Consider the following 27976-nt stretch of genomic DNA (forward strand, 5'->3'; position numbering starts at 1 on the left):
AGAGAAGCATGTCCTTACAGTGAATGGTGGTGACTACAGGCATAGCGGAGAAGCTGTCAAGTTATTCAAGAACACAGGCAAAAGATAGCTGGGGCTTTAATGAAATGGAAGTAGCTAATAGGACAGATGAGACCGAGCTGGATTCTCTGTATACATTGCTGTAGTCCTGACAAAATTTCTCAGGGAAATTGAAGAGAGCTAGGAAAAGATGGCTAGTTTCTTAGGTGGAATAAGAAGTAACTAACAGTTCAGGATGAAGCCAGGAAGATGAAGATAGAGTATACAGTAATTGAGAGCAGTTCGAAAAGTCAGTTGGACGACATATAATTCCAAAACAGCAAGTGTGATGTGTTCTATTATAGATTGTCATTACATTCAAGTACATTTGGCTTTGGTACCATTGTGGCACTTGTTTGTGCTGACAAATAGATGGAAAACTGGTCTGATAAGTATGCCCAGAAAATATCTTTAAAAGCGTCAGAACCTGAGAAATTGGCAGTAAAATAGGAAAATTTGAAGATGTATAAATGTTTATATGCATATATAAAGTTTTTAAAAAAAAACAGGCTTATTATATGCCTTTCTTTTATATACTCTAAAATTAGCCACAAAGCAACCTTGCTCAAAGACATTCTGTGTATAGCCATCCTACATTTTTATTTTGTAGAAAGGGATCTTTGTAGCCAGTGGAGTTTTGCGTAAATGAATGAGTTTTCCTAAAGAAAATATTCATGACATGTAACCTATAACTAATAATATTTTTGTAAATTGAAGACAAAGCAGTGTCACATTGTAAGAAAAGCTTCCAAGCCATATTTCTCACTGATAAGACTAGACTAAAGCACAAGAAAAACATGCTTTGGTATGTTTTCTGGCTTTCATTGCTTCTACCATTATAACAGTTCAGGCTAATAGGTTTCCCTGAGTAGTTTAAAGTTTTAATATGAGTTATAGTCTGTTTTACAACTCCTTAAAATAGCTCACACTGAAGCTGTGAGACCAGCATGCCCTTGTAGATACAAATGTGACAGCCAGAATATTAATTAGACATGATGGCAGGCAGAAATTTCTGTGTTTTTGTTTTGTTTTGATTCCTTAATACATCATAAATGTTTGTGAAGTTTAATGTCTCAGAACATGATTTGGTGAATTTTTTAAACAAATAGTACTTTAATAATTAATGATGGAGGAGGGGTTTGAAAACATCTCCTGATTATGTGTGCTGTCTACTAGGTAATTCCTTAAAGAAATCATTTGTGGTTTATGCTGCATTGATGATGCTGTACTTAATATATGAAGGAAAATGTATTCTTTATAAAAAGAACTCAGTAATCAGCAAGTATAAAGCCCATATTATATATTTTGCAAATATTTTTTCCTACATGATCATCTACTTTGAACTATGCAATTTTAGTCAATGTAGACTTGTCAAAGTTATTTGAATATCAACTTCATTTAAGTATGGAATTTTAAGCTATCTATATAAGCTGGCCGGTAAAAAAAAAAAAAAAAACCTCCAATAAGAAAAATAAATTGTTTGAGATATACTGGAGGTCTCTCAGTGACCAAGGTGAAGGGCCTGGTTATGGCATATACCTGACAGCATATGAAGATAGGTAGTAAACAAAGAAATAAAATATTATGAGGGAAGAGATAAATTAAACCATAATGATTAATGGCATGGAGCAAATATTCTCTTATGATTTGATTAAACAGATAAACAGTAGTGAAACCTGGATGTAAAATATGATAATAGTAATAAACACATACACATATATTTAAAGGTTGTTCAAACAGATGAAACTGCAAGGAAACCAGACCATGTTCCTATCTCCAGTGAAGATGAGAGGAATGCTGTTTTCCAGCTAGAAAAGGCTATTTCATCTAACAGAACTACCAAAAGTAAGGGGACCTCTTTCAAACATCTTGAACTAGATAGACTTCTTTCCAAAAGAACCATATTGACAAATTAAGGGGAAAATTCTTAGTATAGCTGACTGTATTATCATATAAAAGTTTCTGGCCTTTATAACTAAAGTCATCATTCTTCTACTCGTGTCCTTGCCTTCAAGTTTTAAATTCTAATTCTCCAAATTTCATTAACTGCTGTGTTATAATTCTTTTTATGCTTCAGATGTTGAACAGGTCTAAAAAACACAAGCACATAGCTTGCTTTTAAGGAGCAAAAGATTGAGATTAGCTGAGCACACCAGATCATCAGGATCAGAAAGTCACAGTCATCTTAAGCTACATAGTGAGACTGTCTCAAATAAAAAAATCAGGTTATTAACCCATTCATACTTTAGACATGCCACTTTAGGGGAAGGAATTACCAAAAGTCTCAGAGAGAAAAGAGAGAGAATATGTGAGAGAGTGTGGGGGAGAATGTGCATGGGAGTGGGGAGGGATATATGCGAACACGTGGGCATGCACATGCCATGGCACACATATGGAGGTCAGAGAATAAACTTGGGGGTGGGCCCTCCCTTAGCTGGTTCTCCTGATGCATGCACCAGACTAGGCCTATAAGCTTCCAGGGCTGCTCCTGAGTCTGCCTTCTCTCTCTCTGTAGAAGCACTGGGATTATAGATTTTCACTGTGTGTGTCCAACATTTGTGTAGATTCTGAAGCCTTATGCTGTGTAATGAGCTCTTTACTTAGTCTTCTCAGGTCTGACCAGGAATAATACAACTTGACTTTACAGACAGCTTTGCTAAAGCTGAACCTTTAATTCTTTAAAAGCAGCTAGTTGTTCATCAGCTTAGGCATGCTCACCATCTTTTGTTAGATAAATCAGTAATTCTCAAAGTTCTATGATTTCATGTATGAAACAGTAAAATTTTATTAAAAAAATATGTAATGTTAATAGGCTTGAAAGTGATATTGGAAATCACTAGCGGGAAATATTCAAAAATATGCACAAATGATTTTGTTGCTTGTCGCAGAGAAAATGTTTCAAAGTAATATTTATGGAGTAAATCTTGAGTAGTATCAAAGATTTATAATACACATGCCAGCAGCTGATGTCAGAAGTGGCTTTTCTTATTTCACTATTTCCTGTTCTTTATACATTAACTTCTTTAGTTTGATGGTATTAATATCACTGTTTTTTGTGTTCTTTTATAACTTCAGTTGCCTACTTTATACATTTTCATTAAATTAATAACAAAAAATTGTTGTGATGAATATCTTTATTAATCGAGCAGTGCTTTCAGTGAATCCTTCAGCTTGGTCACTTGTATATTTCTTTATTAGAAATCTTGTAGTTTGAAAATGATAAACATGTACATTTTTACCTTGCTTTTAATCTCATAAAACTTGTACCACTAACTCAAGTACACTCTTCTGGTTACTCTGGTCAGGTGACCTTCAGATGGCAGTGCTTTCATTTGAAAAAGATGATGACAATAATGGACACATAGATTTCATCACAGCTGCATCCAACCTTAGAGCCAAAATGTATAACATTGAGCCTGCTGACCGGTTTAAAACTAAGCGCATAGCTGGTAAAATTATTCCTGCTATAGCAACGTCTACTGCTGCAGTTTCTGGCTTGGTAAGCTTATTCTTCTAAAAAAAACACTTTGATGTTCCCTACATCACACTGACATTAGCTGATCACTCAGAATTTAGAGATGAAAGGATTAAAAAAAAATGGATCTTATAATTTAAACTTTTAAGATATTTCTGAAAATATAATGAGGTATATCTCTAAGTCCTAGGTCCTATGTATAAAAATATTGTAGCATTAATAAATGAGCTCAAGATACAATATAGTTGTTGTCAATGACTTTCCCTTCCCTCCTGGGTTTGGGGCAGTGAAAAGAAAGGACCCAACCCTGTAAGGAGAAAGGTTTTTCCGTCTGCCACTGGTCTTGTACCGCCGCCGCGCCAGCCCCAATTAACACACCAAGACTCTGTATTTGATATAATGCTGTTGGCCAGGTATTTGTTTCTTACCGGCTAGCTCTGTCTTAAGTATTAACCCATTTCTGTTAATCTAGTATTTCCACGTGGTCTCATCTTACCGGGGAGTAAGGCCGGCATCTGGTCTCCCCAGTCTCTCCCTGTTGACGACTCCTTATTTCTTCCTCTTTCCTCCTTATCTCCTAGTCCCTCCTATCTTCCTTTCCTATTGGCCAACAGTGCTTTATTCATCAGCCAGTATGAGAAACATGTTTACAGAATGACATCTCCCATCACAACCCTACCCAGCAGCTAGCTCAGGTTCTGGAACCCAGCGAACCCTTCAGGATCCCCTGGATTATGAGTTCAGCATCCTGGAAGCTTGGGGTCCCAGAGGGAGTTCTGGAACCTGAGGAGTACTTGGTTGTGAGCATCCAGAGAGAGAGAGAGGCAGCCAGACGAACTCAGACAGGAAAAATGTCATGTTCCAACCTTTGCACAGGGCAAAGGGCAGCAGCCCAGGATCACCTGGCTATCCTGTTACTTTCCCATCCACCATCCATAGAAACCATGTTACCCTCTATGTCAAGTAGTCTTAATATATAAGTACTTGAGAATAATAATTATGATCGTTTATTATGTTGTACTCTATAAAGTTAGAGTTAGTTATCTACCCCTTTATTGGCTACATTGCTTTAGTTTTGAGTTATGGAATCTGCTTTGAAAATAGGATGATTAAACAGTAAAATATCATTATATATAATAGGCTGAATAGTAAAAGTAAAATGTATTAAAAGCATACAAGTCAGTTAAATAAATGCATTTTATTGCAAGAGTACAGCCGATCTTACTGTTTATACAGAAATGCTTAAACCTTTACAAAGAATAAGACTGATTAGAGTCTCACGTAACTTTAACTTTGGGTTCTCAGGTACTCAAATCACCTTCTCTTATTTAGGTTGCCTTGGAGATGATCAAAGTAGCTGCTGGCTATCCCTTTGAAGCTTACAAAAACTGTTTCCTTAATTTAGCCATTCCAATAATAGTTTTTACAGAGACATCTGAAGTAAGAAAAACTGAAATCAGGTATGTCTAAAGTCTCTTGCTTCTATAATGAGAAAGAAATAAAATATTCTACCCTTAGGAAGGAAACATACTGGTTTCCTTCTCCATTTCTTGTTAGTCCTTTCTACTGTTTCAGGACCCAGTCAAACCTCATCTTGATGATTAGCCAGAGCATTCTCACAACAGTTGTTTTGTCACACCAGTTAGGGTTCCTAACTTGGATAATTTTGAAGGCATTCTATAAACTGTGAAATTTCTAATCTAATCCTGCACATTTATGACAACAAAGATCAATTCCTTGAGTGTCTGTTTTTGACATTTCAGATTGGCTATAGCCAGAAATCTGAGAAGTCTCTTGTCAGGAAGAGCTAAACCTCTTATCATCCTCATACATTACTTATGAAAACACAAAATACTGTAATCCATACAAATGAAATAAGGTGCTGGTTTCCACTTATAAATACATTTGCACACATGCCAAATTACATATATTCCAAGGTGTATTTATGACAGCCAATGATTTGGACAGTCCAAATGTTCAGATATTGATAACCAGACCATCTACATCATTAAAACCCTATAGCTATTTAAAAATAAAGAGATGCATGCATTTATATACATACACATGCACATACATGGAGAAACACCACATAACATAGCTATATATTATTACTACTAATGGAAAGAGATTTTTGGTTTTTCAAGACAGGGTTTCTCTGTGGTTTTGGAGGCTGTCCTGGAACTAGCTCTTGTAGACCAGGCTGGTTTCAAACTCACAGACCAAACTCACCCCCTGCCTCTGCATCCCGAGTGCTGGAATTAAAGGTGTACACCACCACCGCCCAGCTTGGAAAGAAATTTTAATGCTTGTGTTCTTGATATTTTTCTGTAACAGAGATGGAATATCATTTACAATTTGGGACAGATGGACTGTACACGGAAAAGAAGATTTTACCCTCTCAGATTTCATAAATGCTGTCAAAGTAGGATATTTTTATTTCCTTGATTTAATTAGTACCTTGAAATCTCCTTTCTGTGTAATGTCATGCCTCCTAATTCATAGGAATTCCAGTAGGTTCTTATAATTATGTTAGTACTGAGTTCTTGGCTCATTCCTGTATATACATACCTAATGTACTTTACAAATAAGACATCATAAGAGAATAGCAAGAGTATTTATTATATTAGAACTTGTACTATAAGGATGGCATTTCTCTTAAGACTATTTAGGTTATTTTACAATAGGTCTTAACCTGAGCGTTTGTGTTTTTTTCCTCTTAAGTCATTGAGAGCTCTCCACTTTGGAAGGAGGCACTTTTGGTTCCCCTTAGGCATGTCTGAATTGCTAGCCTCACTCTTGTTGCACTTTGTGTCTTCTATTAATCTAGCAGTTCTCAGCCTTCCTATCGCTATGACCCTTTATTATGGTTCTTCATGCTATAGTGACCCCCCAACAACAAAACTATTTTCTTTGCTACTTCATAACTGTAATTTTGCTACTGTTATGAATTGTGATGTAAATGTCTGTGTTTACTGGTGGTCTTAGGCAACCCCTGAAAGGGTCATTTTACCCCCAAAGCAATCACAACCCACAGGTTGAGAACTGCTGTATTTTGAAACAGGGCTTGCTTGAACAATAGTACAAGAGAAGTAAGTCATTCTAATAGCAAAGACAAATACTTAACTAAAAGGTAGGTAAACAGTGTGGAAGTCCTGAAACCAACCAATAATTCACATTTGGATAGCTTCAGATCTCACACTGCTTGAAATAACATAATAATGTAAAACTAACACATTTACTTCTAAGTATTGAGGCTATGGCTTGTGGAAGAGCACCAGGCCGACATATGTCTAGCCCTAGGTCTAGTCTTCGGTACTGCAGATGAACATAGCTGTGCAGTTCTGAGTTTTTCCGTTTAATATTCTCAAGCTATGGTTAACTGAGAAAAGTGAAACCACAGATTAAAAGATCACCCCTATAGTTTTTAGTCTTTAAATTTATGGGAAGATATAAATTATATTTTATATAAGCCCGCCCTCTTTTGGGTGAATGTAAAATATTTTTACCTGTGTACTTCACGTTTGAATGAATCTTTGTTTCCTTTGGGCTGTTTACCTTTAGGAAAAGTATGGAATTGAGCCGACAATGGTGGTTCAGGGAGTCAAAATGCTTTATGTTCCTGTAATGCCGGGTCATGCAAAAAGATTAAAGTTAACGTAAGTATTTCACATTATGTGCAAAAAGGTCACAAACATCAAAACCTAAGTTGGTTACACACTGGAAAGTTAAAGAAGTTACTGGAATCTATATAAAAGGCATTACCCTTGCCTTATGCTATTAGTAAAGATTGAATCTCTCAGGGGACAGCCAACAGTCAACTCTCAAGTGAAACTCATAGGGTTACACCTTTGTAAATTTATTATAGACAAGTCCAATCTTTTTCAGCTAGTAGGCTTAGAAATTTGATCGGTATACTATTAAGTAAAAGTAAGCCATGTCTTTCATGTAAACATAGAAAACTTTATTTATGAAATCAACATATAAACAAGAGTACCAAGTACTGTTTTTATTCATTGTATTTTTGCTAAAAATGCCTGCTATGTGTCCAGCTTTGTTTTAAGCACTGGGGATACAGTTGTGCACTTGAGGAGTTTAAGTAAAAACTACAATCAGGTAGTGGTAGATGTTATAGAGAAAGTAAAGAATGGAAACAGGAAGAATGGAGGGAGAGGTTATGTTGTGTTGTATATTTAATAATTTAGACACTCCGTCTGCATGTTAGATTTTTACTTGCCGATGTTGCATTTTAGAGCAGGAAAATCAAAAATCTTTACAATTGCTTGCAAATTGCTGGTTGACCTAGCTCCTCTGTATCCTCATATGTACTTCTCTACTTCCTTCCCTCTCTTTACACTAGTCTGTGTATTTCTATAACACTACCGTCATCGTGTAGTCATGGTTTGCTCTATTTCCTCTGCTTGAAGATTGGAGAGTGAGCTAATTTTGGTATTTGCACTTTTTCTAAAGAGACCTTTCTTGTAGTTAGTGTTTTGTGTTTTGTTTTTTTTTTTTTTTTTCCCTCTTTGAGGCGGGTTGGGGGGGACTACCAGTCATGTCACAAATAAATGATTCTTCCTTATGAATTCCCAGCCTTATCTTTCTTTTTTTTTTTTTTTAATTTTAAGAATCCTGTTATTTTATTATTTAGTTTATTATTATTAATAATAATTATTATTGAAGATAGATTCTTTTCTCATCCTGACTGTAGTTTCCTTTCCCTCCACTCCTCCTCATTACCACCCCGTCCCCCATCACGCACACTTCCTCTTTGATCTTGGCTTATTTCTAACCAACTTTTCTTAACTTAAATTATCCTGTTTACCTTTTGCCTCTGGACTTCTACCTTTCGCTATTTCTGTATTTCTTTCTTTACTTCTTACTCCGTGACTTCTTACTCCGTGACTTGCTGTGTAGCTGGATGGCTGGCTCCTGGAGTCCTCCTCTCTTCCTGTTTTTGTTTTTCAATCTTCTCCCAGATTTCTCCTTTTATTTTTTCTGCCTGTGAACCCTGCCTATCATTTCTCTTGTCTTGCTATCAGCCTTCAGCTCTTTATTAGATCAACCAGATGTTTCAAACAGCAAAGCAACACAGCTTCACAGAGTTAAACAAATGCAACATAAAAGAATATAGCATATCTTTGCATCATTGAACAAATATTCTACAACATAAACAAATGTAACACATCTTAAAATAATATTCTACAATACTTTCTGTAACCTATTTAATACTGCAAACTCTCTCCAGCTTTAGCTTGGTATGCTTGTGCTGTTTTGCTCTTCTTTTTTAAAAATGCTGGTTTTACTTTCAAAAGTCCATAGTGTATAATATACTTTGATCATATCCCCCCCATTATCCATTATCATCTTACCTTCTCCTCCTCCTGTTGAATTCATTCTTTCCTAACATTCCCCCATCTTATTTTGATATCCTTTTCCCCCCCAAACCCTTTTATTTTTAATTGTGTGCACACATCCACACATGTGAGCAACCAAACTTGGTAGAATGTTTTCTCTCCCTTTGACATGGGTTCTGGAAAGTAGAAGGGTTGCATAGTATAAGCTCTTTTGCCTGCTGAGTCACCTGACTACCTCCATTCCCTTTTAATTAACATTACTAGCCTATATGGGGGATTATATGTTTTATGCTCTGGAAACTTACCAATGGCTACCCCACTGTGGAATATGACTCCTTTTTCTCCAGTAACCATAGCCACCTTAATAGCCCTTCCTAATTACCTGTGGAACAGTGATGGGCCAGTTTTGTACAGCCACTGTTGCTGAGAGTTTATGGGTAAAACAGCCATGTCTAGAAGATAACATCACACAGCATTCTTTCCTATTCTCTTGTACTCTTTTCTGCGGTGTTCCCTGAGCTTTGAAAGAAGCTATACCAGGTTCCAGTTATGGCTGACTACTCAGTCATCACTTACTCTCAACACATGGCCTTTCTCCATTAACTGTTGCTTGCTGCAGACAGAATCTTCTTTGACCAAAACTGAAACATTTTTAGGAGATGGTTTAACACTTTGTTCGGTTAACAAAGCAACAATAGCAGGTCCTGTTTTACACAGAAGTAGATGCATCCAGGGCCTACAACTTCCCTAGCCTTGAACTAAAGCATGAATTTCTTCTGTATAATAGGGCCTAAAATCAGTCACAATTACATGGCTTTCCCAGTAAAAGTCATGCCACTATTACACCATTGGGCACATCTTGCTAGGGAGGTTGGTATTGTAGCTCAGTTTTCAGAGCTGAACCCCCAGTAGTCTGCATAGCACCTTCCCACACTCTATAACCTAACCAGTAGAGTGGATCCTTCCAGCTCAGCTCTAGCTTCATTGCTCTGTATACTTCTTCCAAAGAAGGTAGTGTCTTCAGCAGTAGGATCTTCTAGCTCTCATGGACAACCAAGAGAAATGGCATTGTTTTGGAGCCCCTTAGGGCCTCCCTGAATGACAGCTCATTGCTAGGATTTTTGTTTAATAAACTATGACATGGGCTCAAGGGGTAAAAGAGATTGCCACACAATCCTGGCTACCTGAGTTTGGTTGTCAGAGCCCACATAAAGGTAGAAGAAGGAACTCCACAGTATCCTCTGACCTTCACACATGTATGCCCTGGCACATTTTTCTACACACATCCATTGCATATATATACACGGGTATACAAACTAAGAAATTCTTAAATAACTTATGGCTTCTGTAAATAACATCATCCACTTTGTATTTCCCTTTAAACTCTTACTGTTTTTAGTTAGCTTATAAAATAATATGCTTCATATGGGTATTTTAGTATCCTTAGTTTTAGTTAACCCCATACCCATCCCTTTATTACATTATCACAGCTTTACACTCCTAACATTTTCCCCTTTGCTTTTCTATCTTGTGTTCTGTCCTTTGTCCCTTGAGGCCATTCCCTCCCATCCTTAACCCCTTCTTATTTCCTGGACTCTACAGACACCACATGATAAACACAAATCTAAACATTTGAAGATAACATCTGAATATAAAAGAGTATCTGAATATGTGACATTTGTCTTACCAGGTCTGGGTTACTTAGTACATTCTTCTGTAAATTTCACAACTCCAGTTTTTTACAGCACATATATAATTGAATACACAAACTAAGAAATTTTTGAATAACGTATGGCTTCTGGAAAAAACATCTCCTTTGTGTAATTCCCTTTAAACTCCTATTTTATTATGAGTATACATTTTCATAATCCATCAGTTGATGAACATTTAGACTGACTCTATTTTGTAGCTGTTGTGAGTAGAGTGAGCATGCTGTGCAAGGAGGTTCTGTGTGTACATGCTGTGCCAGAGTCTATAGTAGGAGGTGAATTCCTGTGTGTGTGTACAGAAGCAGTAAAGCTAAGCTGTTCAGTGTCCTATTTGTAGCTTTCTGAGAAACCTCCACACTGGTTTTCATAGTAGTGCACTGACTTATACTCCAGCCAACAGTGAATATTTCCTCCCTTTCTGTGTGCCACTGAGAGGATTTACAGTTTTATCTGTTGTACACAAGCTTTTTATTTCATGAGGTCCCCCCTTGTCAATTGATGTTTTTATTTCCTGCACCAGTGATGTCCTATCAATAAAGTCATTACCTAAAGTGCTTTCTCTGCTTTTTCTTCTGACAGTTTGAAAGTTTCAGTGCTACCTTAAGATCTTTGTTCCAGTTAGAATTGATAGGTTTTTGTAAGAAGAGAGATAGGATCTTCATCTACTTTCCCCAAAGTGGAAGAAGTTATTTTTTCTCCAATATGTATTGTTGATGTCTTTGTCAAAACTCATGTGGCTGTTTGTGTGACTCCTCTGTTCTATTCTGCTAATCTACATGTCTGTTTCTGTGCTGGTTTTACTATGATGGCTTTGTGCTGTAACTTCAAATCAGGTATTATGGTACTGCCACTGTTAATTTTTTGTTATTTATGATACCTCTACTGCCCAAAATTTCTTTGCCTATTCAGGTTCTTTTATGTTTCCATATGAATTTTAAAGTTTTTGTTTTGGTTTGTTTGTTTTCTGTTTCTTTGAAGAATGGTCTTGCAGTGTTGATGAGGATTGCATTGAACCTGTAGATTACTTTTAGCAGGATTGTCGTTTGCTGAGAGTTGATTCTTGAACATGGGAGGATTTTCATCTTCTGAAAGTATCTCCTTCATATTTCCTTTTTCTGTGTTTTAAAGTTTTCATTATAAAGGTCTTTCACTTCCTTGGTTTTGTTTATTCTAGAGTAGTCTGTAGTTTAGTGATTGGAAGAGTGCCCTTTGTTTGCTTCTCAGTATGTTTATCATTGAAGGCTGATGAATTTTACGTGTTACTGTTTATCCTGCAACATTGCTGTCTATCAGCTGTGTGTGTTTTGTGGCGGAGCATTTAGGATCTCTTAGGTAAAGAAATATGACTTTTCCAGTAAGGATTTTTTTGTATCCCTTTTGTTTCGTTGTCCTATCTTACTGCTCAAGATAAGACTTCAAAATAGAGGTGTCTTGTTCCTGAATTTAGTGGGAATGCTTTAAGTTTTTCTCCATTTCCCATTGCAGATATGTTACATATAACCTTTATTATGCCAAGATATACTATTTCCATTGATAGTCTCTTCAAGGTTTTTATTATGAAATGATCTTTATTATATCTATTGAAATATGACCATGTAACTCTGGTCATGAGTCTATTTATGTGATATATTACATTTACTGATTTGTATATATTCATCCTTGCATCTCTAGAGTGAAGCAAACTTGATCATGAGGCATGATCTTTTTGATGTGTTCTTGAATGCACTTTGCTAGTACTTAATTGAGTTCTTTTTCATCTTTGTTCATCAGGAAGACTGATCTCTATTTTTCCTCTGTGTGTGTCTTCATCGGGTTTGGTAACAGGGAAATACTGGTTTTGCAGAGTGACTTTGAAAGCATTCCTTCCTTTTTTTATTTCACTGAATATTAAAATTAGTTATTCTTTTTTTTTTTAATTTTATATAACCAAGTCCATTTAAATGAAAACAAACATTTATAGACAATATTTGGGAAATTTGGGCATTGTTCTTTCCAAACTACTTCCTGCTGGTAAGGGGCGCTGTCATGAGGGATTCAAAGAAGATTCAGAAATCTTGCTATAGTCTGTCAGGCTGCTTTGTCCAGCTATTTTGAATGTAGGGTCACCTGGTACTCTGTTTCAGGTGATCTGGCTTGATCAAACCACATTAGTCTGGAAGGAATCCACATCTTTTCATTTTCTGTGGAAACAAAAATAGAAATCCTTTTCCCCAGTAACTTGTCCTTGAACTTAAATTTTGGAGTCAAAGCATTTTTTTAATATAATTTATTATTTTAAATGTCGATCCCATAATATTCCATAATTGCTCGTTCTATTACTATTTTGTTACTATACAAATAGCCCTGATGTCAAATATAGTCAACTCTGAGAAACTGGACATAGGTTATTAATTAATTAAATGTATCTAAAACCATTATAATGAAGATATTGACATTACTCCATGAACTTCCTTAACTCAGACCTCGATTTTGGGTTAGATTATATTTGAGCATTTGAAGGAGGATTATTATATGCAAAAGCAAACAATTTGTGCATGCACATTTAGCTTAAAAAATAAAAAGTACCCTTGATTTCCCTTGATTTCTCTTTCAAAAGTCAGGAGATACAGATGTGAGTGGTAGAAAGAATGAAGTGTTATATATGGGACAAAGTATCCTTGTCAAATAGAAAGAGCTATGTGGGGGATGAATTAGTAACATAGTCAGAGCCTGGCATGAAGTAGGTTCTCAGCTTACATTTTAGGAGAATTCTGACAGCCAAACCATAGGAGAAAGGATAGCCTAGGGACAACTTGTATTTTAGGATTCTAATGACGCTCACTTTTTCTCTTTAAAAGAGTACTAGAGGGCACTGATGTTTCTAAACATGGAGGGATGTAGGAAGAAAGTAGGTTTTTCACATTCATTGAATATTCTTTGGTATTTTTTTTTCTTTTTTGCCATTTCCAGCAGGGGTCATATTAGATAGATATGTGTTTTCAATATGTAGCTTTTAGTAGGGAAAATTAATGGAGCATAGGCAGATTAGTATAATTTAAAGTGTATGTTCAAATCCACAGTCTCTGAATAGTTTTACTTATCAAAGTCTTTCATTTTACTGAATTACCATAGCATTTGTCCTTGCTTATATTTTCGTAGAATGCACAAACTTGTGAAACCTTCCACTGAGAAGAAGTATGTGGATCTTACTGTGTCCTTTGCTCCAGACACTGATGGAGATGAAGATTTACCAGGGCCTCCAGTAAGATACTACTTCGGTCATGATACTGATGAATGAAGTTGTCATAGAGTTACTCCAGGACTACTTTATTTTGGAAAGTGTACTTAATTCAGAAGCTAAAATTAACCAGCTCATAATTCTGTGGATTTCTTTTTGCCTTAATTTAAAGGAAACATCAGTAGGAAACTTAACTACACTGAAGAATTACAAAACATGTTGGAGTATAGTATACACCTCTTGCTTCATACAGCTATGATCACAGCAACTTTGAACTGGAATAGCATTTCCTAATGCTTACAAGTTTGTATATTAAACATTATGGATGGAAAGAAGGAAAAAAGAAAGCATTTATCTATGGCCTGAAGAAATAAAAATGAAGAAATAGAAAATAGTGAATCCCGGCTATTCAAACAGCTAACTGTTTTAAAGTTTTCTTTTTTATTTGGTATTTGAGACCCATTTTTTTTTTTTTTTTTCAGTATAAATGGTGTGATAATATACCTCTGACATAATTAGGCTTTGGAAATTTGTTAGTACTGAGAGAAGGCGGGATGGTAGTGATACATAAAGAGTAGAGATTTATAATTGTGTAGCTACAGTTGGTTTCCTATTACCTCTGCTAACAGAGTTTGTTACATTACTCCCTCCCCTAAATCAAGAGTTTCGCTGTATGATCAGTGTTGTAAACCATGAGGTAATGACATGTTAACTTGACTAATTGTTAACAGTGTTACATGCACTCTGACAACTCTCAGAAAAATCCATGAATGTGAGCAGATCATTTGATAATATGCCTTTATTTTACTTATCTGGAACTATAAACTAGTCATAGTATATGAGACTGAAAAGTTTTATAAAGGGAATATCATTAGAAATAGATGGAAATTTAAAGTTAATAATAGTAGAGTTGGCTTTTTTTTTTTTTTTTTTTTTTTTTTTTTTCTCCTTCCAGCAATGTAATGGAGGGGAAAAAAAAATATTTTTTTTTTTTTTTTTAAAGGAAGCATGTCATTTTACTCTTCATTCCCAAAAGGGAATTGATGGAGATAGAAAAATTATATTTTTTTAAGTTTTTCTTTATTGAGAGAAATACTGTTTCCTGATAGGAACGATTGCAATTAATGATATAATTGGGTCCATTAAAAGATACAAACAGTGCTTGGCTGTGAAATCAGTGAAAACAAGTGACTCTTTTTAAAAAGGGTTATCATGTACTCTAAACAGCAAGTGCTTCCAGCCTCCAAAAGTCGCTGCCTGGAGCTCCTAGTCTTGTTCAGACCATTATTAACTACATTGATGAATTAAATACATCAGTATTAGTTCCCAGCGGTCTCTTTGTGTTTACTTTCCATTTAAAAACAATTTAAAATCTCTGTTAACCAGCTTTTGGTTTCCTCAGTTGGGAAATGGGTGAGTTTGTCTAATAAAATATTCTATTCATTGAGAGAAGAAAAGTGACAGGACCCATTTTAAAGAAATGTCTAAATTTGAAATAAACCTTTGTTTTTGTCATATCCTACCTCTTGCATTGTGCATATCCCTAGTATCTTTGAAATTAATGTATAAAATACAGGAACAGGCTTAGAACCTAGTGAGAGTAGGAACAATAAAAGGAATTTTATAAAAGAAGCCTCTTCCCAATTTTTACCTTGTCCTCTGTTTTTTGGTAGTAACATATTTTCTGGGTAATCATTCAGCAGTCCTCAAACATGAACCAATAGCTTGGCTATGTTTACCTAAGTCCACATCTCTTTGGAAGTAAATGAGAACCGTGCTTTGCTGAGTGCTGATTATTGCTATCCTGTTAAATATTACTAAATTGGAAAGCCACAGTGAAATTAATGACAACTTTTTTCATTGTTTTATTTTGTACCTTAAGGTTATTTACTGCTACTAAAATATAGCTGTTGAATATTGGGTGTTAAAAGAAAAAAAAAATTGGTGTTACTCCATTCAGTGACTATGTGACTATATATATCTCCTAAAAATAAGTCTAAGAAATTTTAGAATATTGTCATGCAGCATGTTCTGTGGTTCATTGCAGAGAATTGAATTACACCTCTTATTCTGTGGTTATTACAGCTACTGTGTTTCCTCATCTCTATGTTTTGCAAGTAGACTAGTTTGAGTTTGAAGCATATAAGTCAAATGGGGCATAATGTTCTTAACAAGCTAAAGCCCTAACTTTAATTCCCAGGAGCAAAAATAAAATGAGAATACCAGGCAGAATAGTCATTCACTCCATAAGAAACCTAGTTTGGGGTTTCAAACTTCAATTCCTTATAGGATTTGAAGCAGTTGTGTGTTATGCGTCTTAAGTTCCTTACACATGGTTCCAAAAGTAGAACTTGATAAAAAAAATATACCATTATTATAATTTACCTTTCAAATCACATTGTTAGGGCAGTGTCAAAGTATAAAACTCCAGCCACCACTGGGGTTGTAAGTAGCTCTACCATAGAGTACTTACCTATCATACACAAGACTCTAGGCTTGAGTCCAAACTCAAAACCAGAAAGCAGAAAGTTTAGATCTAGGGAGTCAGATGAAGAATGAGCAGGCAATTTATGTTTGCTTTTCTCTTGCTGTATCTTGAAAGTTTGTTTTTGTGTCTGGATTATATGTGTCTATGCACTACATGTGTGCAGTGCTCATGAAGCCAGGAGAGGGCATCGGATATCCTGAGATGGGTTGTAGATAGTTGTGACCTGCCAGGTTCTCTGGACAGGCAGCCAGTTATCGTAACCACTGAGACATCACTCCATCCCCCAAAGCTTCCTGTCTTAATTGAGAAATGCACATTGAAATTATATAAAATGTGAATATACAGTTTAAGGAATAATGTTAAAATATTCGCTTATCTAAACAGTATTGAAATTAATAGATCGTTGATATCAGAAACCTTCCTTGTTCCTCCCTAGTCACTAAATCTTAAACCCCTGGTAATTTCTATGGTCCTTTTTTTTTTTTTTTTTTTTTTTTTGTATTAACTGTTGCCTTGTTCTTGTGGTAGTAACCCTCTCAGTATGTAAATCTAAACAGAACAGTTGAGTTCTGCCTGCATTTGAACTGTATGTAAGAATCGTTCTACATTCTTTTGTGTCTTTCATTCACTGTGATTCACCTATATTTGTTGTAGCCATATTTTGTTTACCATTGCTGTAATAGTTTACCTTTGCATTAATATACCAGTTTATGTTGTATTGACTGTGAATGATAAAGATGTATTTAGTTTGAGATAATTACAGTTCTATAATAAATGTATTTTGTTTCTCTTCTATTGCACATAAGATGTCTAGGTTCAAAATTGCTTGATTGTAAATATTCTTTTGTAATATTTTAGTTTTGAAATTAAAATACAATTACATCATTTCCTCTCCTTCCTTTCCCCCCTTCCAACCCTTTCCATGCACCATCCTTTTGCTCTAACATTCATTTTCTCCACATTGAGATCAGTTTGGACTGTTTTTCTGTATTTTGACAGTGGTGAATATGCAGTTGTAGTTCATTGTACTCTTATTCTGGCTGTGTGGTGGGTGGCAGGATAGGCATCTTTACACATGGCCATTTCTAGTTTTGTTTTTGAAAAGTGTCTTGTCAGATTTGTTACATAGCTTTTCCTCATGTTGGTACATGAAAGGCCTTTATAAATCATGATGTTCTTATTGTCTGTATAGTTTTAAATATCTTCTGTAGCTAAAGGTAAGATATCTAGCAGGACAAGTCTCTTGTTTTGTAATTAAAACCTCATTCTCAGCTTGGGGGAATCTTCTCAGATCCCCCTGTTTTCTTCTAAGCACTTTAGTTGTTTAGGAGTTAATTCTGAACATGATGGCTAATACTTTAGCAACAGTACTTAAGTAAAGTCTGTTCTTTTTTCCCCCCTACTTCTACCAAAGTAGCATTAGAAAATGTGTGTCTCCCATTGAACCTTCATTCCTTTCCTTTTGTGTCCTAATGATAATATATTGCCTCCATCACTGTAGCTGATAATATTTTTATATTTGACAAAATTCATCCTGCAAACTTACTTTTTTTCTATTAAAATGTGTTGGTTACTTGGTTATTCTTAGCCGTTCTATTTTCCATCCTCCAGATACATTTGAAAACTTGCAAACTGGAAAAAAAAATCTTAACTTCTTGTATACGTGCGTATGTGGTGAGTTTTTCCACAAATGTTCACACTTTCCTGTGTTTACCCATATACCATGTATATGCAGGTGCCTGTAATAGAAGAGGGTATAAGATCCCCTAGATATGGAGTTACAGACATTTGTCAGTTGCCCAAGAAGGGATGTTGTGGGTCTTGTAGAGGACCACGCAGCATAGTCTGCCTCATTTCTGCCTCATTTCAGTATCTAAAGCCTTCCTCGGAATCTGTTACCTGACTCGTGTTCTTTGTATCCAGTATGCTTTTAATACCTGCCAGTATTTTACTTGAAACCAAGCAGAAATTATTTAATATGATAATATTTTTACTCTTCAAAGATGTGGTTTTGCTTCTTCTGGGGACTAAAATCATTTGTGATTCAAGGTAGAACTTCAGACTACTATTCTCTTATTTCTTGTCTGCCTTTACCCTTAAAGTTCATCCCTTCAAAGTTCCAAATGTGGTTTGAGATTACCAGGGTCCTCATATCGTGAATGGCCCTAAAAATTAGATCATTTTCTTTCTTAACCAAGCTCCACCTAAACTGAAACGTGTAAACATAAAAGCTTTATGCTTGGAAAATACTGATGATTTTAAAACTCATGTTTAAAAAATCCCTAATGATCCAGTATCACTGAGATGAAGTTCTGCAACTCTTACATCCTTTTTGCTGTTGTAAAGAGCACACAATTGGAACATAGTTCCAAGTTTCTATGCTATTTTAGGTGAGATTTTGAAAAGTGATTAGGTTAGAGATCATGACACTAGGGAAAAGCCATAGCACCTGTAGTTTCAAAGGTGGAAGTGACTTGACTTAAATGGTTTTTCTGGCTCACACTGGAGGTCCTGGACAGGTTGAGACCCAGGAAGAACTTCAACATAATTTTCAGTGCTGTACATTTGGTCTTCCAATGCCCTTAGCCATGAACAAAATAAAATTTCACTCCTTTAACATAAAAAAAATTCTAATGAAAATTAAGATTATTTGATCCTTAAATCCATTTCAGACTCACTTTGTGGCCCAGGATATGATAGTTTTTATGAATTTCAAACATGCATTCCATTCTGTAGTCCTTAGGAGCTGTGTGCTGTACATCTTTTAATGTTATTAAATTTTCTATATTATGCGTTTTTAATAAACTAATGTATTATCAAAAGTTATATTAAAAGTAACCTATTTATTTGCTTTTTATTCCCAGAGAGTGTTTCTGTTTTATATGTTGAGGAAACATTAGTAAATGCATATGTGGTGGTTTGAGTAAGAATGGCCCCTATAGGCTCATGTATTTGAATGTTTACTCACCAGGGAGTGGAAATATTTGATTAGAAGGATTGGGAGGTGTGGTCTTCTTGGAGAGAGTGTGGCACTGTGAGTGGGCTTTGAAGTTTCAAAAGCCCAAGCCCTCTGTGTGTGGGTGTGGTGGGTGTGTGTGCGCTCATGCACCTTCAGATCAGGATATAGCTCTTGACTATTTCTTCAATGCTGTACCAGCCCAATGCTCCCCACCTGATGATAATAATAGAATAAACTTGTGAAACTGTAAACAAGTCCCCAATAAAATGCTTCCTTTCATAAAAGTTGCTTTGGTCATGGTGTTTCTTCACAGTAATAGAACAGTGACTAATACTGTAAATCTAGCTTGTTATATTTTCCTGCTGAATTGTAGCTTATCAATGTGAATTACTCGTTGTGCCTTAAAGTCTTCTTATCTTTAGCCTCCTTGGGGTCCTTTTTGGTCAGTACTCTCATGGAATAATTTTCTTGTCCACTTTGCATAGGCTAATTTTTAGATGTTTGCCTAGTATTTACTGCAGTTTGGTGGTGGTTGTTTGGCAGACTGTAGTTTTTCTCTGCCATTTTATAGAGAATTTATCCCAGTCTCTATAATGTTCCAACCTTCCTTTTTATAGCTGTGTTTACATTTCTATGTAGATGTTTCCATTTCTCCCCAAATATGTTTACCAGTTTTTATGTTAAATTCTTTATTAAAATAAATCATGGTTTCTGTTTTCTTGAGTAGTGTTTGTGACTATTTTAAATTTTGTCTATTTGCATAAAATAAAACTAACCTTAACATTACCTTTTATCAGATTACATATTCCACAAACAGCAATATTTGCAGAACCAAATACTCATGAAGGTTGCCACTCCCAGCTCTATTTAAGACTACCATCGTTAGACCAAAGCACCTTAACTGGCTTGCTGTCATTCTGTTGCATTACTGTTTCTCTTGCAAAACTTACTCTTAGACTCCAGTTTGTGAAGAAAACCAGAGTAGCCCACATGAAAAATTGAGACTGTCAACAGCCTCAGATATCAGGCTTGTGGGCAAAAAGCTTTTAAAATGAGCCTAGGCCTAGACTTATAGACCAGAGACCAGTCATTCCTTCCTGTATTGACCTGCCAAATCCATGAATATGGTTAAGTTTTATAGTTCTTTGATGCAGGTTTAGACTTTGTTTCTGCAACTTAGTGTTTCATCACATGTTTCTTTTATGTATTTTATTTCTGCTGTACACTACAGTTTCTGAATTCTGTAAGACAGTAGTTGAAGCTTGTATTTTTATGTACCTATATAACTTGCTTTGATCTTTTTCATATCTATTAGCATATTGAAAGTATTTATTTATTCTGGGCTAGAGAGATGGTTCAGCAGTTGAGAGCATGGGCTGCTCTTTGAGAGAACCCAAGTGCAATTCCCAGCACCCACATAGTAGCTCACAACTGTCTGATACCCAGTTCCAGGGGATCCGCACCCTCACACAGACATACATGCACATAAAACAAACAAAATCTTTAAAAAAAAAAAAAAAAAAAAAGACTAGTGTTTAGATTTTAAGCACTGTATTTTCTTAGAGGAGTGGTTGACTTAACTGTTTCAGATGTTAAAGTCTGTCAGTCTCTTAGCCTCATTTAGTACATGAGCTAACAATAAATACTACATGTTCGTTATCAAATTTATGTAAATACTTTTCACCTTATGTCCTAGATCTAAGAACTCTTATTAATACCAACTCTCCATTTAAAAGACAACCTTACTTGATTTTGCATATATTCCTACACAAAAATTTAATCTCAAACTATTGTGTACAGTAATTACCTATGGCATATACTAAAAAAGGCAAACTTGTGGACCAACCCTCAGAAATTCTAGTTCATCAAGTTGGAGGGAGGTTTAGAAGATAGCTCATTAAATTGGTTTACTCGACTTCCATAACAAATATACAGTTTAACACACACACACACACACACACACACACACACACACACACACACAAATATTGTCTCATAGCTTTGAGGCTGGAAGTCTTTAAATGTCTGGTTGATTTGGTTTTCCCCATAGGGTCCTTTCTGTGAACATAGTGTCCATCTTGTCCTTGGTCTCATACAGCCTTTGCTCTGTGTCCTAATCTCTTAGCATCTTTATAAGATGTTGGAACTAAGAGAATCTTAATCCATTCTATCTATTTTTAGGTGAGAAAAACAAGCTAAATACCTAAATAATTTGAAGAAACACCAAATATTTTCATTTTGAATTACATGATTCTTGAATTTTGTCACCATAAAATATGAGTTTGGGGCTAAACTTGTCTACAGAGTGAGTTCCAAGACAACCATGGCTACACAGAGAAATGATGTCTCAAAAAAAGGAGGAGGAGGGAAGAGGGGAAGAGGAGGAGAAGGAAAAAGAGGAGGAGAAAAAAGCAAAAGCCCAATTTAGGGTTTTCAAAAGAAAAAAAATTAGTATAAGATTGTATTCAAGAGGTATAGTCTGAATGGTCTGTATTTTTTAAAGAAATTGACCACCATAATGTGCATTAATAGCATTAAATTTGAAATAAGGCATTTATTTTGTCATTCTTTAATGATACATGAGTTAGTTTTGAACTGGTAGAAAGATAGTGTCAAGGAAGAACATAAAAATGAATTGCATTTAGTTCCATAGCATTTCTACCAGATGTACATTTCCTGATTAAATTCATGTCATGGCCAACAACTAGATAATTGAAAAAAAAAACTTACATTTGATTAAATTGGTCCAATCAGATATTACCAAAAACCTAGTTAGGGTTTAGAAGATAAATAGAATTTAGGGACCTAGATAATCTGCAGTGCAAATTGTATGTCTGAGATGTATTTGATTGAAGACAAAGAGGAACAAAAAAAAAAATCTGGATTTAGCAAGTAAATTTTTCCACTTAATACAGAGAAATGCCTGTATCAAATTACTCAACAGACAGCTGGTGGTAACCAGTAAATTAGTTTTCCACTCATAGGACAATGAAATTATATGCTGTGACATTTTATTCTTGTGCCCAAACAAGTGATTTAGAAACTAGGGTCAGGGAAATAGAGGTAATTATTTTTAAAAGTGAAAGCCTTTCATAAAACAATAAATTCCAAGATATCTGAAGACAGTTTTCACGCTATTTCATGCCTTGTGTGGATTTTTCTTAAGCTTCTCACTTCTCTCATCGGTGTCGAGCTCTTGACCTAGAAATTATAGGTGGAAAATCTTGATGAGTTAAGGAAGCAATACTATAGGACCAAGCTTTACTCTCAGCAGCAGTTGTTTTCCTTGTGTGTTCCCAAAATAAGTTTTGCATTACTAGGTGCCAAATATCCAGATTTCTTTTAATATTTTTGTAGCCTGGACCTAACATGTCATGTATTTTCTTAGGCTTTAGCTTAATGTTTTGTATACCTTCTGTGCTATATTTTGAAATGACTTTTAAGCTGGTAATTTCTGACCTTGGGAAAAATAAATTGAGAGAATATCTCTTGTCTATTTCCTATCGCTGCTCTTGCCTCTTGATATCAATGAGAAAGCTGGACAGTAACATAGGTTACCAAGGGTCAGAGAAGATTCTGGCTTCTTTTCATTAGTATCCTATGTGAACACATTGACCGGTTCCACATCTCCAGATCCCTGAACCATTAAGTACCCTACAGCTCCAATTAGACTAAGTGTTCTAGTATTCACACTCTGCCTCAACAAGCAAGTCCATGTCCCAGAATCAAGCACCATATTCCACAAAGTTTTCTTCAAATGCATATAGCATTTTGGGGCATGGCTTTTACTATTTTCCTGTTCTTACTGTTTTTGAAAATATAAGTATGCTACTCGTCAGATGCTCTTCTGGTTTGAAAAGGCTCCCTGGACCTCTGTAATTTACTTGTTCTCCCTATTATTCAATAACCCTGGTAACAATCAGATACAAGGGTGTTGAATAATACTCTTGATCACAAAGCAAACGAAATCAGTAACATAGCAATAATAATCTGGTGGTCTGCTTTTAAAACCATTTAAAGTTTAAGTCAGCATTCCATTTTCAGTTTGGGGGTTTTTTGTTTTGTTTTTTTTTTGTTTTGTTTTGTTTCTGTTTCTGTTTGGTTGGTTGGTTGGGGTTTTTTGTTTGTTTGTTTGTCTGTCTGTCTGTTTCCTTCTTTCCTGGTCCTAACAGAACACCCCGAAGAAAATCCTTTCTGTCCATAGAAACAAAGAAAATTGTATCAGAGAACTGAGTGGGAATTGCTTCTGCATGTTTTCTCTTTAACTTGTTTGAAGAGACACAGCACCTAATGTGCAGGAAGGACATCAGGACAGCACTGGCTAAGCTCTCAAGCCACATATTTTACTAGAACAACATTGGTCCTTAATTCAGTGAGACACCCTAGAGGAAGAACTGGGAAACAGCACCACCTCGTGTTGTACCAGCCACAACACAGACTCTAGGCTTTTTGTTTGTTTTTTCCAGACAAGGGTTCTCTGTCTTGCTTTGGAGCCTGTCCTGGAACTAGCTCTGTAGACGAGGCTGGACTCGAACTCACAGAGATCCACCTGCCTCTGCCTCCTGAGTGCTGGGATTAAAGGTTTACCAAGGAGTTCCTCATTCACACGGACCCCAGAGGTGGCTTCTGTTGTTCCAGACAGAAATTTTTATTTGACACTAAAATTTTTGTAAAGATTCAAGTAATGTTGAAATAAAAAAATGTAGATAAATTTAAGTAGCAAAGACAGAACCATACTTCTGAATCTGCCTCCTATCAGTTAAAGTAGTAGGCCAGGTTCTGGATATATTTTTCTACATGGGAGAAATAAATTATATTTTAGGTTTTCTTGAGAAAGACTCTTTCCAACTCTGTGTGCCTCTCCCTAATTCATGATTTTTCTTTACTGTTGTTACATGTATATCCATATGTATATGTGTGTATTTACTGATATATAACTTACTGAATTCATTTACCTTTGCTAGTATGTACATGTATCTAGGGCCAAACACTGGGAATGAACAACTTGTGCAAGCTTCTCCCTGGATTCTCTATAAGTAGCCATTAACCACCTGTAGCTCTTCATTTCAGGCTATCCTAATTCATTACATAGCTCTACTAATAAAAGCATGCTTCCATGCTTCAAGAGCCCATAAACACCATAACAGAACTTGCCAAGCAAGCTGTGGAATCACATCTTAAGAGATACTTCCTCTGCTGAATGTACAAGGTGGAGATCGATCTCACTTCATCATTTCCTAAAGCTCCTGTAGGCTCTTGGTTTTGTTTTGTTTGTTTGTTTGTTTGTTTGTTTTCTTGTATTGTTATGTAGCATCCAAAGATAAACAGATAAATCTGCTGTTGTTTTCATTAGTGAAGCTTTGCAGATATGCTCCTGATGCTGGTAGACAAAGTAGTTTTCCTTTATAATGTGTAGGAAAAGAAAGTGTCTTTGAAGAATGAAACCCAAACTAGATGGAGATGCTTAACCTCTTTTGCTTAGAGTTTGCCCGTGACCACATGTAGACTGTTGGATAGAGTTGGATAGAGTCTAGCCTGCTTCACTATGGTGAAAACTAGAATGCAGATGGGAGTCAATTTGATGAACTGTGAACTATACTGTTGACACAGGTACCATTGCTCAGTTTAATAAACTACTACCTACCACCATTTTGAAGTTCTTCGTTTATTAAAAAAAAAAAAAAAAAAAAAAAAAAAAAAAGAGCCCACCAATTTTTTGTCAGAAGCTCCTCATCACCTCCTCACTCCTATGACCTTGCCATCTTACTTCTTTACCTTCATAGCAGAATAGCACTATATCAAGGTCATGTACTACCAAGTGGCCAATCCCCACCGCCTTTGCTTACTCTCATGCATTCTACCCAGTTTCAAGCATCTGACTCTGTTGTGGACCCATCCCTTTACATTTCCTGTTTTCTACCCGTGAGTCTATACTGTTTTGCTTTTCTGTTGTCCCTGAATGTGTTTGATGAAGTCAAATAGAATGATGGAATGATGTTAATAATCAAAATGCATGCATACACTGTCTGGAGGAAAATGCTTTTTTTCTCCACAGACCCTGAAAAGGATGACTGCCTAATGGATGGAGAGCTTTACATTTTAAAAATTTTGTTTGGGGTTTGGAATTTTTTTTTTTTTCATGCAGCAGTAAAGTGAGGGGGACATACCAAGGTTGTTGTCATCAGTTGAATGTATAAATGGTCTCAAATTCCCTCGAGTCTCCTTCACAAAATAATCAATGACACTGAAAAGGTTTGGGAGTATTACCTGTGTAAAAGAAAGTGAAAGAGGCTTAGTGCCGGGGTAAAAATGCTCCCCTGCAGTAAAGTGGGGATGGTTGTATGTCTCCTGACCTCCAGATAGTCAGCTCAGGTAGGCATCATACTTCAATGACTTGCTGAATGCCCATGACTTTCTTAGCCATGTCTGGTTTTTCACCTTTTTAAGGACTATGTGGCCATTCTTTGGTTAGGAAATGCTCCCTTAGCACTAGGGACAGTTTGGTGAATATTTGGGTACTTTGCCTTCCCACAATTAAAACAGAAGAATGACTAAATTTAGGCCAATTTCTTTCTTCCTGAAATTGGAACTTCAATGAGCAAATAAAAAGTGGCAGCTCCATAACCAAATATTTCCTGGTCCCTAAGATTTGCTAGCCTTCTAATGTTTATAATAAGAACCTATGGGCTGATTGTTTTTCTCTTAAATTGGGCAGAAGAGGTTTCCTTTGCTTGATGCCAGAGAATTTAAGCATTTTAATTCTTCATTGTAACAGGATAATTTAGGGTCTGTGGGTCATTAAAATCTCTCTAACCCATAAATCAATACTTTTATATAAGTGAAATCTGAGTACATATGAATATACCCAAATACTCTTGAAGTAAAATAACTCATTAAAATTATATTCAGTAGGATAACTGAGGAATTTGGAAGGTAAAAGAACTATCCAGGATATCCATTTTCCTTCTACTGTGAATAGAGGCTAACCGTAAGGAGTGCAGGTCTACACTTACAAAGGTGCAGGAGCTAGATTGTTCCTCACTGGAACCACTTCTGGCCATTTACTTTTATGGATGTTCCTTCAGCAATCCAGACCTCTGCCTCCTTTGTTAGAACTTAGCTTACAAAGGTCAGTTGGAGCCAGGACTGGATGGTGTCCCAGCACTTGGAAGACAGAGGCAAGAAGATCTTGAGTTTACAATGGTCTGAGATACTTGGCTGGATCCATAGACATGGATCTGAGAAGTTCTGGAGACATTCTTCACTCAGGTGAGCTGTGTGAATCAGTGTTTCTGAGACTTACAGTCAAAACATGAGAAATTCTACCTATACATTGCTACACAATGTGTCTGGAGAGGCAGTGGAGCTAGGAGCCAATTTTAAAGGAATGCACGCCACATCACCACAGTTTCAATAGCTGAGACTAGTCTAAATGAGACGAGTCTAAATATCTACCTCATAGAAATAGAAAAAATTAAATTACATATGTAAATTACTTGGCTGTGTGCCAAACATTGTCCTGGAGGATAAATCTGCCTCTCTTTGGTTCCATGATATAATAACTAAGCTTGAAGAGGAGTTGAAGATGAAGAAGAAACAGGGCCTTCTAGTAAAGTGCTGTTGTTAAGAGGACATTGGTGGCACTCAGATTGTTTCTCTTTAGATATAGGGTCATTTGAATATTTGTAAATAGGGGGGTAGATATTACACAGACGCTGCATAAAAACATTTTTTCTTTCTCTGAAATAATTACACTGAGTAATCATGTGCAGAGAAAGTCAACTGCTTTTAGAAGTAGGTTATCATCTAGTTAATACTACTTGCCTGTTCTTGTGAGGCTCTCACCCTTCCTGTGTTACCTAGACTGCTTATTGCCCTTTCACATCACTGTGCCTGTTGTTAAGGAAGACTTCTGTTTATCCACTTTTCCATGGAGTCTATAAAGGAAGGTTTGGAAGGCAACAGGAGGAAGTTTATCAACAATGAAGAACTGACTACGTACGGGTTTCTCCAGTTCGATGGTGTAGTTCTTTCCAGTGTTCATCACTTTGTAGTGCTTGATTCTTGGCATTCTAAAAGGAAATACATGGTTGACCTCCTTCTGATTATACAGTTGAGTCAGTGACTGCTATCCTTTGGGAGCTTAATAGGACAGTTGGCTTAAATTCTGTTTCTGTCATATGTGCTCTCTAAATACCCCCTCCACTGTGTGTGCATGTGTGTCTGTCATCTGTATGTGTGAGAGAGAGAGAATGTGTGAGTGTGTGTGTGCATATGTGTACTTTCAGTCTGCATAGTGGAGATGATAAAGGTTTACCTCTGAGGGCTATTGTGGACTAATACCAGCAAGGCCCTTAGTACAGCTCTTTACATATTTAAACACTCACTAAATTATACTTATTTTAATCTACATTTAATATATAGATAATATTTCTTATTTTTTGCCAGTCTAGTTTGTAAAAAATGGGCAATACTATTTGTCTCAATTATTCTTTTGTGCCTGTAGGAAATGTGTGTAGCACTCAACACAAGGTGCACAAAGGGTACATCGATTGTTGGTAATAGCCATCACACCATATAAGCAGCTCATGGGGAGCTATGAGATGAAAGCAGACAGAGGTCAGTAGAAGCTCTAGGGACTTTGGAGTAACGGGACTCAATTTTGAAGTCAAAGGTGAAGCAGAAAGACAGTGGCCCTGAAGTCTCTTTTTATACTG

General features: G+C 36.0%; 2 protein-coding genes across 2 annotated transcripts in view; one reads left to right on the top strand and one right to left on the bottom strand.

Moving 5' to 3' along the window:
* Uba6 (ubiquitin like modifier activating enzyme 6) overlaps nucleotides 1-14204 on the top strand; it is a 60940-nt gene extending 46736 nt beyond the window's left edge. The window contains exons 28-33 of the mRNA XM_051198646.1: nucleotides 1785-1902; nucleotides 3363-3556; nucleotides 4865-4992; nucleotides 5867-5954; nucleotides 7094-7188; nucleotides 13734-14204. Of these exons, the coding sequence (XP_051054603.1) occupies nucleotides 1785-1902; nucleotides 3363-3556; nucleotides 4865-4992; nucleotides 5867-5954; nucleotides 7094-7188; nucleotides 13734-13872 (762 nt within the window). The 3' untranslated portion in view covers nucleotides 13873-14204. The remainder of the gene's footprint in view (nucleotides 1-1784; nucleotides 1903-3362; nucleotides 3557-4864; nucleotides 4993-5866; nucleotides 5955-7093; nucleotides 7189-13733) is intronic.
* Nucleotides 14205-21788: 7584 nt separating this feature from the next.
* The window catches only part of Stap1 (signal transducing adaptor family member 1), a 30613-nt gene continuing 24425 nt past the window's right edge, over nucleotides 21789-27976 (bottom strand). The window contains exons 7-9 of the mRNA XM_051198393.1: nucleotides 27262-27331; nucleotides 25427-25526; nucleotides 21789-22460 (exon numbers count right to left, since the gene is read on the bottom strand). Coding sequence (XP_051054350.1) covers nucleotides 22399-22460; nucleotides 25427-25526; nucleotides 27262-27331 — 232 coding nt within the window. The 3' untranslated portion in view covers nucleotides 21789-22398. The remainder of the gene's footprint in view (nucleotides 22461-25426; nucleotides 25527-27261; nucleotides 27332-27976) is intronic.

The sequence above is a fragment of the Phodopus roborovskii genome, unplaced genomic scaffold (genome assembly GCF_943737965.1).
Source record: "Phodopus roborovskii unplaced genomic scaffold, PHOROB, whole genome shotgun sequence".
Classification (NCBI taxonomy): Eukaryota; Metazoa; Chordata; class Mammalia; order Rodentia; family Cricetidae; genus Phodopus; species Phodopus roborovskii.